Source organism: Pseudorca crassidens, chromosome 8, assembly GCF_039906515.1.
Source record: "Pseudorca crassidens isolate mPseCra1 chromosome 8, mPseCra1.hap1, whole genome shotgun sequence".
NCBI lineage: Eukaryota > Metazoa > Chordata > Mammalia > Artiodactyla > Delphinidae > Pseudorca > Pseudorca crassidens.
Genome location: NC_090303.1, coordinates 89,336,831 through 89,354,525, shown reverse-complemented (window position 1 = coordinate 89,354,525; position 17,695 = coordinate 89,336,831). Strand labels below are relative to the sequence as shown.

The 17,695-nt window shown below is 36.2% G+C and overlaps 2 protein-coding genes across 10 annotated transcripts in view; one reads left to right on the top strand and one right to left on the bottom strand.

Annotated features, from left to right (window-relative positions):
• Positions 1-17,695, bottom strand: part of AGBL3 (AGBL carboxypeptidase 3) — a 91,922-nt gene that overhangs the window by 25,943 nt on the left and 48,284 nt on the right. The window contains 6 exon segments of the mRNA XM_067747097.1: positions 1,132-1,210; positions 12,855-12,921; positions 13,647-13,759; positions 13,963-14,063; positions 15,057-15,183; positions 16,329-16,491. Coding sequence (XP_067603198.1) covers positions 1,132-1,210; positions 12,855-12,921; positions 13,647-13,759; positions 13,963-14,063; positions 15,057-15,183; positions 16,329-16,491 — 650 coding nt within the window.
• CYREN (cell cycle regulator of NHEJ) overlaps positions 1-17,695 on the top strand; it is a 104,394-nt gene that overhangs the window by 69,615 nt on the left and 17,084 nt on the right. For 3 of the 9 annotated variants that reach the window (XM_067747083.1, XM_067747081.1, XM_067747082.1), the window contains exons 5-6: positions 883-908; positions 1,373-1,456. In XM_067747083.1, the coding sequence (XP_067603184.1) occupies positions 883-908; positions 1,373-1,456 (110 nt within the window). Of the gene's footprint in view, positions 1-882; positions 909-1,311; positions 1,457-17,695 lie in introns of those variants that run through there. The other 6 variants (XM_067747080.1, XM_067747090.1, XM_067747088.1 and 3 more) reach the window with 4 other exon arrangements.

Sequence of the window (17,695 nt, the reverse complement as noted above, 5' to 3'; positions counted from 1 at the left end):
CCAGTTAGTTTGCTGTGAGAACTGTGCCACATGTAGATGTGTTTTTGAGGGAAAGTGAGCTCCACATCCTCCTACTCTGCCATCTTAATGCACTTATGCAAAATTTCTGATGTGTCTCTGGAGCTGAGAGTGGGGACAGTGGCACTCTTCTCTCAGTGGTACCCCACTTTAGGAGCTAAGATGTAGGTGGAAGGAGGGCAGGAGCCTCAGGTCTTCTCTATTTGCCTCTTCCAGTGTGGAACCAACACCTCACAATCCAAGACGGGTGATTAGGACCAAAATATTTTCAGTGATGTAGCACACAAAGTGTGGAGCCTTCTTTTCAAGAGTGGGGTCTGCGTAGAAAGAAGGGAGCCCCCACCTCCTGACTGCACTTACCTGGAACTTCACTTCAACAGCAGGCAGCTGGAGACAGGATAAGAAATGTGCAAGCCCTGCCCTTCCTGGGAAGATAGCCCTCTGGCTGGCATCTGTGGGGAAAGCGGACCCTGTGTCCTTGGCTGCACTCTCCTGGAGTAGAGTATCATTGAGCTGGAATCTGGGGGGCAGGGTGTGGAGAGTCTTGATTCAAATACCCCAGGCTCTCACTGGTTTCCTGTTGGTTGTTTTTTTGTTTGTACCCAATTTTAGTAGATTTTCCCGAACAGATGATTTTTCATTTGCTGTATGCCCTTAGGACCATTTCCAGAAACTTTAAATTTTTGTTTTTTTAAAAAAATAATTTTCTCTGATTTTTGCTGGTGAGTGGGTTTGCAGAGATCCTCATGCTATCATGATGGAAGGCAATCTCTCAGTACCATCTATTTTATACTCTTGTTTTCCCATTAATTTTTCTTAGTTTTAATTTATTTCTTCTTGCTCTCCTGGATACATCTTTGTAAGATGCCTCAAATACTTTTCCAAGTAAGGTCAGTATAAGTGAAATTTAAATATAGCACCGTAAAAAGACCCACCTCTCATCTGTCGAGATTCTTTTGTATTTTTATAAACAGTAAATAATATGAGCAAAATTTTAATCATTAATTTTACCTGGGGAAAAATCATGACGTCTTCCTGGGTATAAGAGGAAATAATTTGCCATTCTTGTTTTTTTTTCAACGACTGTTAACAACCATATCAATGAATATTTACCTCTTGCTCTTCTCTGATGGCTTGCTGTGGTAGAGTTTCTTTCCTTCTTTGTTTTCAGATGTTTTTTCTTGTTTTTTATCTAGGTAAGAGAATCATATTTAAAATCATTATTTAATCAATATATCAAAGATAGTATGTATGTATGCAGACATAAAACTATCTTAAGACTTCCACTTCTAGGAAGATGAAGTACTCGTCCTCTTCTTTCCACTAAGTACAACTAATACCCTGGGTATTACAGACCAAATACACACAAGAGGCTCTAAAAGGTGGAAAGAAGAAGGCAGATGATGAGGGACTTCAGCAGCGGAAGAGGAGCATGATAGTGAGTAGTTTCATGTGTTTTCTTTTTGCCTCATGCATACCAGCCTTAGAGCTGGAGAAGTCAGCAACCCACAAATGCCAAGGAGTAAAGAAATAATGCCTGAAAACGTCCCAAATTTGATGAAAGACAGGAAGGTAAATATCAAAGAAGCTCAGTGAACTCCAAGTAAGATGAAATTTAAAAACCCACAGTAAGTCACATAAACTTTCAAAGTCAAAGAGAGACTTTTGACAGCATTAAGAGAGAAGCAAATTATTACATGCAAGGGATCCTCAATAAGATCATTACCAGATTTCTCATCAGAAACTTTGGAAGCCAGAACACAGTGCAAAATAGGGAAGAAACCCAAAAAACAGCAGAACTGTCCTTCAAAAGTTAGGTAGGAATTAAAGACATTTCCAGATGAACAAAAGCTGAGGGAGTTTGTGACCATTTGACATGCCTTGAAAGAAATGCCCAAGGGATTTCTGCAAGGTGAAATGATAGTAAATTGAAGCTGTAGAGAAAAATAAAGGTCTCAGTGAAGTTAAATACACAGGAAATTATAAAAGCTAGTAAGTACTATTGTAACAATAGTTTCAAACTGAATTTTTTGTTGTCTACATGATTTAAGAGAAAAACATTTAAAGAAAAAATAGCATTTATTAGTGTAAAATTAGTATTAGACTACTGTCACTTTGGTCTGTAACTCTAAACCTTATTTATTACATAATTTAAGAGACTAATACACTTAAAGAATTATTAGTTTATGTTTTTGGGCCCACAACATATAACTACGTAATTTGGTGACATATACAACTGAAAGCCTGGGAGTGCAGCTGTAAAGGAACAGAGTTTTTGTATGTTTTGAAGTTAAGCTGTATCAAATTAGAGTGTTATAACTTCAGGATATTAAATGTAATCCCCCTGGTGACAACAAAGAAACGCCTATAGAATATACACAAAAGGAAGTAAGAAAGGAATTTAAACATTTCACCACAAAAAATCAACTAAACACAAAAGAAGACAGGAATGCAGGAAATGACGGACAAAAATACTCTAAGGCATATAGAAAACAGCACAGAGACAGGAGTCTCTTTTTATCAGTAATTATTTTCATTGTAAAGGGATTAAACTTTCCAATCAGAAGACAGACACTGTCAGAATGGATAAAAAACACACGATCCAACTATATTCAGTCTATAAAAGACTCACTGAGATCCAAAGACACAAACTGGTTGAAAGTGAAAGGAAGGAAAGAGATATTCTATGCAAATAGTAACCAAAAGAGGGCAGGAGTGGCTCTATTAGACAAAATAGACTTTAAATTTAAAAATGTTACTAGAAACTACTTTAAAAAGGATATGTTAAAAGATTCAATACAGCAAGAAGACATAACAATTAATTATAAACATTTACATACCTAATGACAGACCATCAAAATGTATGAAGCAAAAACTGACCGAATTGAAGGGAGAAATAGACAGTTCTACAATATAATAGGAGACTTCAATACGCCACTTACAATACGGAGACCAGTCAGACAGAAGGTATATAAGGAAAAAGGACTTAACACAATGAGCCATTGAAACTTAACAGACATATACAGAACACCACCCAAAAATAGAACACACATTCTTCTCAAGTGCATATATAGGACATTTTCCAGGACAGAACATATGTTAGACCACCAATTAAGTTTTAATAGATTTTAAAAGATAGATATCATACAAAGTATCTTTTCTTACCACAATGGAATAAAGTTAGAAATAACAAAAGGAAAAATAAAATGTTCAAAAAATTGTGGAAATTATACACACACTTTTAAACCGTCAATGAATCAAAGAAGTCACAAGAGAAACAAGAGAAACTAGGAAATACTTAGAGAGTTGAATGAAAATGAAAACACAACAGAGCAAAATTTATGGGACACAGTGAAAGTAATGCTAAGGGGGAAATTTATAACTATAAACACATTCAAAAACTAAAGATCTCAAGTCAGTAACCTAACTTTAAACTTAAGGAACTAGAAAAAGAAGAAAAAATTAAATCCACAGACAGAAGAGGAAGGAAGTAATAAGGATTAGAGCAGAGATAAATGAAATAGAAAAACTAGAGAAAATCAATGAAACCAAAAGTTAATTCTTTGAAAAGATCAACAAAATTGACAAACCTTTAGCTAAATGGACTAAGAAAAAAAGTTAAATTACTAAAATCAGAAATGAAAGTAGAGATATTACTACCAATTCTACAGAAATAGAAAGGATTATAAGAGTATTGCAAACAAGTGTATGCCAATAAATTAGATAACCTAGATGAAATGGACAAATTACTAGAAACACAGAATTTACCAAGACTATCTCATGCAGAAATAGAAAATATGAGTAGACCTATATATAACTAGTTGAGGAGATTGAATCAGTAATGAAAATTCTCCCAACCAAAAATAAAGCCCTGGACCTGACAGTTTCTTGGGTGAATTCCACCAAATATTTAAAAAACTAATGCTGATCTTTCTCAAACTTTTCCAAAAAACTGAAGAGGAAGGAACATTTCCTAACTCACTCTGTAAGGCCAGCATTACTGTGATACAAAAGCCAGAAAAAGACACTACAAGAAAATTATAGACCAATATCCCTTATGAACACTGATGCAAAAATCCTCAACAAAATAATAGCAAACCAAATTCAGCAGCATATTAAAAGGATTTACACCATGACCAAATAGGATTTATATCTGGAATGCAAGGATAGTTTTAACATATGAAAATTGATCAATGTAATACACCAAATCAATAGAATGGAGGAAAAAAACACATGACCATCTCAATTAATGCAGAAAAGGCATCTGACAAAACTCAACACCCTTTCATGATTTAAAAAAACTCAACAAACTAGGCATAGAAGGAAACTATCTCACCATAATAAAAGCCATCTATAAAAAACCTACAGCAAACATCACACTCAATGGTGAAAGACCAAAAAGCACCTCCTCTAAGATCAGGAACAAGGCTAGGGTGTCTGCTTTCATCACTTCCATTCAACATAGTATTGGAAGTTCAAGCCCTAGCAATTAAGCAAGAAGAAGAAATAAAAGGCATCCAAATTGGAAAGGAAGAAGTAAAATGATCTCTGTTTGCAGATGATATATTTAAAAACCCTAGAGTCCACAAAAAACCTGTTTGAACTGATACATTAATTCAGCAAAGTATCAGGATACAAACTCAACACACAAAAACAGTTGCATTTCTATAAACAAATAATGAAAGATAAGAAAGGAAATTACAAAAACAATTCCATGTATAAGAACATCAAGAAGAATAGAATAGTTAGGAATTAACCAAGGAGGTGAAAGAACTGTGTAACGGAAACTACAAAACATTGCTGAAAGAAATTAAAGAAGACATAAATAAATATAAACACATCCCTTGTTCACGGATTAGAAGACTTATTAATATTATTAAAATGCCAATACTGCCCAAAGCAATCTATGGATTCAATGCAATCCCTAGCAAAATCCCAATGATATTTTTTGCAGAAATAGAAAAATTGATTCTAAAATTTATATGGAATCTCAAGGAACTCTGAATGCCAAAATAATCTTGAAAAGGGAGAAGGAAATTAGAGGGTTCACACTTCTTGATTTCAAAACTTACTACATTTCTACAGTAATCAAGACAATGTGGTACTGGTATGAAGACAGACATATAGACTAATGGACAGAATAGAGAGCCCATGAATAAATCTTTGCATATATGGTCAAGTGATTTTTGACAAGGGTGCTAAAATATTCAACAGGGAAAGAACAGTCTTTCATCAAATCGTGCTGGGAAAACTGGATATCAAGTTGCAAAAGAATGAAGTTGGACCCTTACCTAGCACCTTATACAAAAATTAACTCAAAATTGATCAAGGGCCTAAATGTAATACTTAAAACAATAAATATCTTAGAAGAAAACATAGAGCAAAAGCTTCATGACATTGCATTTGTCAATGATATATTGGATATGACACTAAAGGCAAAGGTTTAAAAAAGAAAAATAGACAAACTGAACTTAATGACAATTTAAAAATTTTGTGCATCACAGACAGTATTCAGAGAGTAAAAAGGCAAAATACAGAATGGGAGAAATATTTGCAAATCACATACCTGATAAGGGATTAATGTCCAGAATATATAAAGAACTCCTAAAACTCAACAACAACAATAAACAAACCAATTCAGAAATGGGCCAAGGACTTGAATAGACATTTCTCCAAAGAAAATATATGAATGGCCAATAGGCATATAAATAGATGCTCAATATCACTAACCATTAGGGCAATGCAAATCAAAGCCACAGTGAGATATCACCTCACACCTGTTAGAATGGCCATTATTTAAAAAAAAAAAAAAAAACCCAGAAAATAACAAGTGCTGTCAAGCATGTAGAAAAATCAGAGCCTGTGTGCACTGTTGATGGGAATGTAAAATGGTATAGCTGCTGTGAAAAACAGTATGGAGGTTCCTCAAAGAATTAAAAGTAGAATTACCATATGATCCAGCAATTTCATTTTAGGGTATATAACCAAGAGAATGAAAAGCAACGTCTTGAAGAGACATCTGTACAATCATGTACATAGCAGTATTATTCAATTCAATAGCTAAAATGTGAAAGCAACCCTGGTGTCCATTGATGGAAGAATGGATTAGCAAAATGTGGTATAGACGTACAATAGAATATTATTCAGCCTCATAAAGGAAAGAAATTCTGAAACATGCTACAACATGGATGAACCTTGAGGACATTATGCTAGATGAAATAAAACAATCACAAAAAGACAAATACTGTATGACTCTACTTACATGAGGTACTTAGTGTAGTCAAAATCATGAAGAAAGAAAGTATACAGTGGTTTCCAAGGGCCAGGGGGGCAGAGAATGGGGAGTTATTAATGGGTATAGAATTTCAGTTTTTGAAGATGACAAGAGTTATGGGATGGTGGTGATGGTTGTACAACAATGTGAATGTACTCAATACCACTGAAGTGTACACTTAAAAATGGCTAAGATGGTAAATGTTATGTGTATTTTTACTACAATAAAAGAATCAAACTCTATGTTTTTGAGGGGGCTACTGGAAAAGAGGGTATCTACCAGACTTACAGTTGTGAGAATGTGAGGCTGGAATTCCATTTCGCCAGCAAGAGAGGAGAGTTTGAGAATGGAACCAACCCAGAAGAGGCAGAAATGACATTAAAATGGGGAAAAAACTTCGAATCCTAGTGATATCCTTTGAGCCCCTTATTTAAGCCATGGCTAAAGCCAGTGTCATCCCTAGACTTTTTCCCTTACTAAGCCAACCAATTCCCCTTTCAGCTAAGCCTTTTTTTTTTTTTAAATTTGCGGTACGTGGGCCTCTCACTGTTGTGGCCTCTCCCGTTGCGGAGCACAGGCTCCGGATGTGCAGGCTCAGCAGCCATGGCTCACAGGCCCAGCCGCTCCGCGGCATGTGGGATCTTCCCGGACCGGGGCATGAACCCGTGTCCCCTGCATCGGCAGGTGGACTCTCAACCACTGCGCCACCAGGAGACCCCAGCTAAGCCATTTTTTTTGAAGAGTTTTTTGTTCCTTGCAATGGATGGAGTCCTGATACATACCTTCAGAACATGATTTAGTAGGAAGAGAAGAAAATAGTCCCCATGTCAGTAAGTGGAAGCTCCATCTTCAGTTGCTCAGGCCTAGAATTCTGGAGACCTCTAGCTCTCCTTTTTATTGTTCAAACTCACACCCAAGCCATCAGCAAATTCTCTAGACTCTGTCAGATATATCTAAAATCTGATCACTTCTCATCCTCTCTACGGCTACCACCTTGGTCCAGCCACCACTTTTTCTTGCCTGGATAACTGCAGTAGCCCCTTAAATGGTCTCCCCTTGTGGTTCATCATTCTACTCTCAAAACAACACCCAAAGTGACCTTGCTGACACTTAAAGCACATCATGTCACTCCTCTGACCAAAACTCTCCAGACTCACTTAGAGTAAAAAGTGAAGTCCTAAGCCAGGTTTTACATGATTTGTCCCCCTCAACTTCCAACACCTATCTCACTTTATCTCTTACCACTGTTCTTCTTTTTCAGTCTTCTCTACCCAAATTAGCCTCCTTGGTCTTCCTAGAAGATGACAGACATGCTCCTTTCTCATGGCCTTTGCACTTCTAGTACCTACCCTGGGAATAGATCCCCCTGGATTGTTCCCAAATTTTTACCCTTCCTATTCCATTATGTTAGATTTGGATATATGACTTGATTTAGCCAGTGGAATGAGAAACAGGGACTTTAAACATACTTTCATGGTTTGGCGTGCCCTCCTGAACTCTTGTGATTTACCATGAGCAGAACGTACCCTAACTGGCTGCTGGTCTTGGGGTGGGGGGAGGAAGAAATGTAGAATAGATCTGAAACAACCCACAGTCTGGATATAAGTTCAACTGACCTCCTATTAGCCCAGTAGAGCCATAGATGATCCATGAACAGGAAAATAGGTATTTGCTATTATAAGCTACTGAGATTCTGAGAATTTTGTTTTAATGAATAAAATATGAATAGTGTTGAAACTGATACCTAGAAATAGAATGCTGTCCTAATAAAAACCTAAATTATGTGGCAGTCATTGGCTTTGTGACTGAATAACAACAGGTGGTTATAGGAACCTAGAAAAATAGTGACACAAGTTATGTAGAGGTGATACATTCAGTAAAACTATCTTCTGTGACAGTGTGAAAGACAGAAAATGTACATAACAGAACTGAGTCATTGGGCAAAGAGATTTTGAGGCAGGAAGTTTAGACTATGAGTTGGTTGTTGCTAGCTTTATTTGATAAGGTGTGCTACAAGAAAGAAATCAGCTCAAAAAATGTGGATAAAAAAACTGAATTGAGAGGGAAAACAGCCCCAAATTCTAGAATTTGTAGGTTGGCTTCAACATAGCCTTGAGGCAAATGTCAAATCAAAGTAATGGCTTTTACATCTGTGGTAGACAATCTCTAAGATGACCTCTGATGTTGCCCATCTTTTAGTATTCATACCCTTCTGTAATCCTAGGTCACTGGGCTAAACCTAGTGACTTACTTCTACTGAATGGTATATGGCAAAAGTAATGGGATTCTGCTTCTGAGATTAGGCTACTTTCACTGCAGTCTTTTCAGAGACCTTAGATAAAGGAACCCAGATAAGCCACTCCTGGATTCCGGACCCACAGGAACTATGTGATAATAAACGTTTTTTGTTTAAAGCTGCTAAAATTTGGGGTAATTAGTTACTCAGCAAAAGAAAATGAATACAACATCTGTCTTGGTCCATTCACCTGTTATAACAAAATACCTCCAACTGTGTGGCTAATAAATAAGGGACATATATTTCTCATAGTTCTGGAGGCTGGAAGGTTGAGATGAGGGTGCCAGTATGGTCAGATGAGAGCTTTCTTTTGGGTTGCAGACTGCTTGTTGTATCCTCACAAGGCAGAAGGGGCTAGGGATCTCTCTGGAGCCTCTTTTATAAGGCACTAATCCCATTCAGAGGGCTCTGCCCTCATGACATAATCACCTCCCAAAGGCCCCACCTTCTTGTACCATAATATGGGGCATTATAATTTCAACATATGACTTTGGGGGACAGAAATATCTAGGCCATAGCATTCCACCCCTAATCCCCTCAGATTCATGTCATTCTCACATGCAAAATTCATTCATCCCATCCCAGCAACCCCTAACGTCTTAACTAATTCCAGCATCAACTCTAAACTCCAAAGTCTTATCTCAATAACATCTAAATCAGATATGGATGAGACTCAAAATATGATTCATCCTGAGGTAAATTTCCTGTCCAGTTGTGAACCCATGAAACCAATCAAGTTATGTGCTTCCAAAATACAACTGTGGGACAGGCATAGGCTAAGACATTCCCATTGCAAAAGGGAGAAAAAGGAAAGAAGGATGGGGAATGGGTCCCAAGCAAGCTCAAAACCTAGTAAAGCAGATTCAATGAGATCTTAATGGTCAAGAATAATCCTCTTGTCCCAGTGCTCTGCCTTCTGGACCCACTAGGGTGGCAACAGCACGCCAACAGCTTGGCAGGGTGCTACTCATGCCTGGCTCTCTGTCCGGACTCTGCCCACACCACAGTGCACAGCTCCAGGCGGCTCACCTCCATGGCCTCTATTGGAAGCCGTCTGCCCTGTTAAAACCTAGTGTTAATGGCCCTGATGATCTCTTAGTCACCTTCAGGGCTTTTGAAAATTTGTCTTCATGACACAAACAGATGGAAAGATCAAGGCAATCTACAGATTCAATGCAATCCCTATCAAAATACCAATGGCATTTTTCACAGAACTAGAACAAATATTTTAAAAATTTATATGGAAACATGAAAAACCCAACAGCCAAAACAATCTTGAGAAAGAACAGAGCTGGAGGAATCACACTCCCTGACTTCAGACTATACTACAAAGCCACATTAATCAAAACAGTATGGTACTAGCACAAAAATAAACAAACATCAATGGAACAGAATAGAGAGCCCAGAAATAAACCCACACACTTATGCTCAATTAATCTATGACAAAGGAGGCAAGAATATACAATGGAGAAAAGAATCTCTTCACCAAGTGGGGGTGGGAAAACTGTACAGCTACATGTAAAAAATGAAATTAGAACATTCACTAATACCATATACAAAAATAAAGTCAAAATGGATTAGAGACCTAAATGTAAGACTGGAAACCATAAAACTCGTAGAGGAAAACATAGGCAGAACACTGACATGAATTGTAGCAATATTTTTTTGGATCTATCTTTTAAAGCAAAGGAAATAAAAGCAAAAATAAACAAATGGGACCTATTTAAACTTAAAATCTTTTGCACAGCAAAGGAAACCATAAACAAAACAAAAAGCCTACTGAATGGGAGAAACTATTTGCAAATGTTATGATTGATAAGGGGTTAACATCCAACATATATAAACCGCTCATATGACTCAACATCAAAAAAACAACCCAGGACTTCCCTGGTGGCCCAGTGGTTAAGACTCCACACTTCTACCACAGCGGGCACGGGCTTGATCCCTGGTCAGGGAACTAAGATCCCACATGCCACACAACCAAAAAAGAAAGAAAAAGAACAAACAAGCAAACAAAAATCCATACCACCCAATTAAAAAATGGGCAGAAGAACTAAAGAGACATTTTTCCAAAGAGAAAATGCAGATGGCCAACAGGTACATGAAAAGATGCTCAACACTGCTAATCATTAGGGAAATGCAAATCAAAACCACAATGAGATATCACCTCACACCTCTCAGAATGGCTATCATCAAAAAGAACACAAATAGGGCTTTCCTGGTGGCGCAGTGGTTGAGAGTCTGCCTGCTGATGCAGGGGACATGAGTTCGTACCCCAGTCTGGGAAGATCCCACATGCCGTGGAGCGGCTAGGCCCATGAGCCATGGCCGCTGAGCCTGCGCTCAGCAACGGGAGAGGCCACAACAGTGAGAGGCCTGCATACCACAAAAAAAAAAAAAAAAAGGAACCCTCATACACTATTGATGAGAATGTAAATTGGTGGATCCACTATGGAAAACAGTATGGAGGTTTCTCAAAAACAGAACTACCATATGACCCAGCAATTCCACTCCTGGGTATATATCTGAAAAAAACAAGACCCCTCATTTGAAAAGATACATCCATCCCAATGTTCACAGCAGCATTATTTACAATTGCCAAGATATGGAAGCAACCTAAGGAAGTGTCCGTTAACAGATGAATGGATAAAGATGACGTGTATGTAAGTGTGTGTGTGTGTGTGTGTGTACACACACACACACACACACACTGGAATACTACTCAGCCAAAAAAAAGAATGAAATTTTGCCATTTGCAGCAACATGGATGGACTTGAGGGGTATTATGATAAGTGAAATAAGTCAGAAAAACAAATACTGAACGATATCACTTATATGTGAAATCTAAAAAATACAACAAACTAGTGAATATAACAAAAAAGCAGCACACTCACAGGTATAGACAACTAGTGGTTACCAGAGGGAAGAGGGAAGGGGGGAGGGGCATTACAGGGGTGGGGAATTAAGAGGTACAAACTATTATGTATAAAATAAGCTACAAGGATAATTGTACAACATGGGGAATATAGCCAATATTTTATAATAACTATAAATGGAGTGTAACATTTAAAAATTGTGGCTCTCCCCTTCAGTTCAAACTGGCAGTTTTCCTGCTGGGGTGGCTGATTAGTTCCATGCTTCATACCCACACTCATCTCCTTATCAAATGGTTGGTTCTCCACACACTTAACTGTTCTATTCTGAACACACATTCTCATTCTTTGGATTATGGATGGGCTGAGAATTTTCCAGATTTCAATGTTCTGGGTCCTTTTTGCTTGACAATTCCTTCTTCAGTTCACTTATCTCTTCTTGCATTTAACTGTATGCAATCAGGAGGAACCAAGCCACTCCTTCAACACTTTGCTTAGATATCTCCTCAGCTAAATATACAATTTTATCACTCACAAGTTCTACCTTGCACAAAACACTAGAACACAAACACAGTTCAGCCAAGTTCTTTACCATTTTATAGCAAGGACTGCTTTTTGTCCATTGTCCAGTAACGTGTTCTTCATTTCTGAGACCTTATCTGTACATGATTACTTGTATTGTCTAAAAAGATGGACACTTACTCTCCCACTCTCTTCCTTTCTGAGCTTTCTCCACAATCACCTGCAGAAGTCCTTTCATGGCAATATCAGCATTTTCTAACAGGTACCAATAGAATACTGTCTAAGCTTGTCTTGGTCACCTCCTAACACCGTCACATTGGAGGTCAGGGTTGGGGCGGGGGCACAAACATTCAGTACTAATACCACCTGAACTCCCTAATCCTCCTGCTCTTATCTCCTCCTTGGGCACTTCTGATCATCTAACACATCAGATATTTTACTTACTAACTAGAATATAAGTTACAGAGGGAGGGATTTTTGTCTTGTTTTGTTCACTGCTCTATTCCCAAGCACATAGTTGGAGCTCAGTACATAGTTGTTAAATGAATGAATGAATGAATGAATGAATATAGGACTAGCAGTCAGGTGATGTATGTTATGCTACCAACTCTCATTAACAAGCGGTGTGGCTTTTGAAATGTAATTTAATCTCTCTGGATTTTAACTGTTCTCATCAATAAGCAAGAGTATTAAAAAGCCCTAAGGTTAGAAAATTCTATGATTTAAGGATATGGTACATAGTAAGAAAATAACAATTATGATATACAATAATTATACAACTGCAAACTTTTTTTTTGCCTGATTGTTAGTCATAATAAGAAGAGTACTTATTTGGCATATCCATATCATAGGCAGAAATTTTCAGTCGTACCTGAGAACTTAACTTGAGAAGCTCAGTCTGAGAGTCACTGGATTCTGAACTGTCAGAGCCATGGCTACTACAAAAAATAATAAATTATTTTAATTTACAGAATGTTTTGGTGGTATTTTAAGATTTCAACTGTTACTTTTACTTTATTATCTTATTGGAATGGTAGAAATAGTTCTAATTATAAGAAGAATGTTTACAAAGGTGGTATAGATGTTTGGTAGTTCTAGGCATTATAAGAGTATTAGAAGAATGATGACTGAAACTGATTGGAACACGTCAAATATAAACAAATCTGAGTTCAAAATGATACTCTCTATCTGCAAACAATACAGGGGCACTAACTCAAAGTCTGAAAATTTATAAATAAATTGGAAGAATCAAACATTTGTTCTGCTTTTCCTATAGGAACTGCACTAAAATTAGCACCTTCCTTCTTCCAATAACATTCCCTTGGCATTAAATTTTGCACTTATTATTCACTAACTTAGATTATTTATATGGCATCTCTATAAGTGTGTCAGTTCTCTGTGGGTAATGACAGCATTAAAAACAATTTGAATATGTCTTTCATATACAGTACGTAGTGGGTGCTCAATTAATATCATCTAAATAAATGAATAAATGAAGTCTTGATGGGGTCTGGCTAAAGTAATGTGCATGGGAAAAATTTTCCTCCACCTATAGCCAGGATTTTCAGTACAGACTGAAAATTACATACTCATATTATTATAAAGAGCATAGTATCAGTAGAACAGCACAGCAAATTACATTACTACCACCATCCTGACTTACCTAGACTCTAGATCCAATGTAATTTCTTTCAGAGAAGTATCTGAATCATCAAGGACTTCTTCCAAGTTTATATGTTTTTCCATTTCTTCTAATTCTTTCAGGCACTGATAATACTAGGGGAAAATGATAGATGAGTTAATTATAAAATAACTATTTCCTAATTAAACTGAATATTTATAGATACCTGGAACATCAAGTACAAAAAACACTGAACACTGTTAGGATATTAAAAGGAACAAACTGCTGTAGGCCCATAGGCAGGTTATGTTATCTGAGAGACTGGAGTCTGATGTATCATCAAATGGACTTTACTTACCTTGGTTCGGTCTGGATCACAGTAGTCCAAGAGAGAATCACAAAAATGATACCCCATCGACTCCAAGTCTTTTGTGTTGAAATGAATGCCTCTTTTATTACCTAAAACATCAATAAGTTTAGCCACCCTTGAAGGTGACTTAAACATATTTTCTTAGCAGGTAGGCCTAAGTTGCCCAACAAAGTGTAAACAAAACATCTGATATGATTCCATATTCTGTCCTTTGGCTTTTCTACACTGGGACAGGTCATTTAACAGCTTATTGCTTTCCCTTGTTCCTTCTCCACCACCTGGACCAAAGGTGACTTAATACAGATTAGTCTGTGTTGCAAAGCAGAAGAAAATTCAGTAAGAAAGTTATAGAATACTTGGTTACCAGTTATAAGCACCCTAGTTATCACTTAGAGAAAAACCTGGGTAAATATTTTAACGTTTTCATCATCATTAATAGTGTTATAAGAATTTCAAGGTGCTTTAAAAACTAGCCAGAAGTTACAAGTGTGGATTTCCAGCACTTTCCTTTGAGTTGATACATTTTCTAATAATGTGACAATTACCTTAATATGGGGCATTCTAAGGATAATGTTAAATGTGACTGAAAGCTTTCTTAAATGGAACTAGGGTATACTTTTTAGTTCAAGGAACCAATTAAAATACAAATTGACAAAAAACAAAAACAAAGTCCAGTCTAAGTTTGCCTTAAAAATGGCAAATCTACTAAAGATATTTCTATTCTGATATTTTAATTATGAGCATTGCTTTTTCTTGAAATCATTAGAGTCATCTGTAGGAACCCCTTCTAAAACAAAAACAAAAACCCCAAACAAGCAATTAAAGATTAGTTCATGAAACAACCAATTAGGTATTCTATGTATGTGCTAAAACTTCCTTTTCTAAACAAAGGAAAATGATGATAGAGATATATAGTGGGAGTCTGTTTATTCATCCTATCTATAGAATTGATTAGATATCAGTATGTATCTAAGCAGGAAGAAAGTGCTCACGATCCAGTTGCCTACACTATTAATCTTACATTAAAAACGTCTCTTTGGTTTAAAGCTCTGACAGTCATGAATGAGGACACTTGATCTTACCCAGAGTAGATTCACAAAAAGTGGCCTCCATGGTAAAGCTGTTCCTGATTCCCACTTTCCACGTTACCACCGTTCCTATTCCCTCTTTGCTCTTCTGAATATTAAACTTGCAAGCTGAGAATGAAAACTGAAAAGACGCAAATAAAAATGAGACCCATTGCTTTTCTAATCACAATGTCTTTCATAGGAAGTACGGTTGGAAATGAAAAAGTAGTTGTGCAAAAGCAATAATTCTCTCTAAAGCTTTGGGAGCTTTTATATCCTGACCAATGAAAATGACTCATTTTAAGGATGACATATTTACATTTCTGAGAATTATAGACTTAAATTCTGAAATAAATTTTATTTTTTATCTATATATAACATATGCATTCAAAACCAGCTGATGAATTCTTGATAGTGTTGACTTTAAAAGGCTATAGGAAGGAGCCTAAACATGTTTAGGAATGAAGATCAGTGTTGTAGATTTTCAGAATCGAATACGATGCTTTATTATCACATGAAAGATAATTTGAAAGTCGCCCTCAAGAACTGTTATAACATCAGTATCTACAATGAGTTTTTGTAATTTAATTACAATTAAAAAAATTTACTTTGTGTTCCATTCTGTGAATTTTAACACATGTATAGGTTTGTGTAAACACTACCACAAATCAGGATATAGGACAATTCCATCACCTCTTAAAAACTCCCTTGTGCCATCCCTTTGCAGTCACAAGTATTTCAACTTATTTTGGAGTGATGGTAAATGATATTCTTTTAAATTTTGGTTTCCAGTTGTTCACTGTGAGTATATAGAACTGCAGTTGGTTTTTGTGGGTCGACCTTGTATCCTATGACACTGCTAAACTCAGTTATTAGTTCTAGGAGTTTTTGTGGATTGCATGGGTTTTCTATGAACACAATCACGCCTGCCTTTCCAATCTGTCTGCCTTTTATTTCTTTTTCTTCCCTTATTGCACTTGTTAGAACCTCCAGTATAAGGCTGAATTGAAGGGGTAAAAGTGGATATCCTTGCCTTGTTCCTGACCTCAGGAGGAAAACAATCAGTCTTTTATCATTAAGTATGGTGGTAGGATATTGAGCATTTTTTTTCATATCTCAAATTACTGGTCATTAAACATTTCACACAGTTGCTTTCTTATGGTCAATTGTATAAACCAATCAGAATAACTAAATAAAAAAGCAGTTTACTAACTAAAATTATCCATTTTGCTGTCTTGCATGGGCAACATGTAGTAAAGGAAAAGTCAAAATATTAAAGGTGCTTACTTTATCTGGACAATTTTTGCTCAGCCTAAGTTGCAAGATTCGTTGCTGTAAGTATAATGCTTTACATCTGTCACTATCATCACAGCCATACATGAAGATGTTCTCTTTCTTACTATGGCCATGAAGGTCACAATACAAAATAACCTCTCGTTTCTCCATCAATCTACAAAGAAGAAAAAGAACAAGTTACTACATTTTACCTCTGCATTTTTCTTCTATGGCTGTAATTATGGATTAACAAGTCTAATATCCAAATAAACAGAATTTCTTATATCCTACTTTTCAGTTTCTTTTCTTACCTCTTATGATTATTAACATATAATTTTTTAAACACCTACAATAAGTTCCTATTAAGTGTATATAAAATATGAATGTTTTAGCCTTCCAGTATAAGGACAAAATTTTTACCTTACTCCCAAGACTTTCTCCAAGAGGATCTCTCGGCTTTTTTGATTGTGTTTTTTGTTGTACACAGAAAACAGCTCACTCTTATCTTTGCCTTTTAGCTCTCACATAGATTCTTTCTGACTGAAGTATCTTCTTTCTTCATATTTGTAAATGCAAATACTACCCCTTATCCCTCAACACCAACCTCACGTCTCACTTCCTCTCTGACTAGTCAAGCCCACAGACTTTTCTTTTTTGAACTCCTGTAGCACTTAATGTTGGTACCATTTACTTGGCACTTGCCTAGGTAAGTTTTCATATTTTTGATATTTAATCAAACATGGATAGGGAATGCTTCAAAACATCTAAAACAGTGCTATGCACATAAGTACCAAAATATGTGTTAAAAATTGAGTGCCTGACGACTTAGTGCTGAAGCCAATTAATATTTAACCTTTGAGTAATGTGGTGAGTAAATATCATTTTGAGAAAAATAGTACCAAAGTTTGAATTGATTGTTTTTCTGGTAAATTTCTAATAAATAATTTAAAGAAATCATTTCTCAAGAGCACAATTCTTAGCCTGCATAATTTAGGCATTCAATGAATATTAAAGTAATAAAAAATAAGTCCCCCAAACTGGTTGATGAAAATAACTAGTAGAGAGGCTTTCAAAAGGTGAAAAAGTGGTGGTGTTAAGGTGGTAGGATTACCGACATTTTTGCCTTTATTTTCATATCATATTTCCAAACTTCATATAGCATTATTGTATTACTTAAATAACTAAAATTACATATACTGCTTATATCTGGAAGAATAAATACCAAATGTTAATAATTTATAGTAACATGAAATGTAATACTTTTATAACAAAATATTAAATCCTAAAATCTAAATATTCAAAGTGTAGCTTCTATCCAAAACAATACTTCTTTAAACTATAGTGAAATCCCAAGTTGAAATCTGTTACACGTATTAATT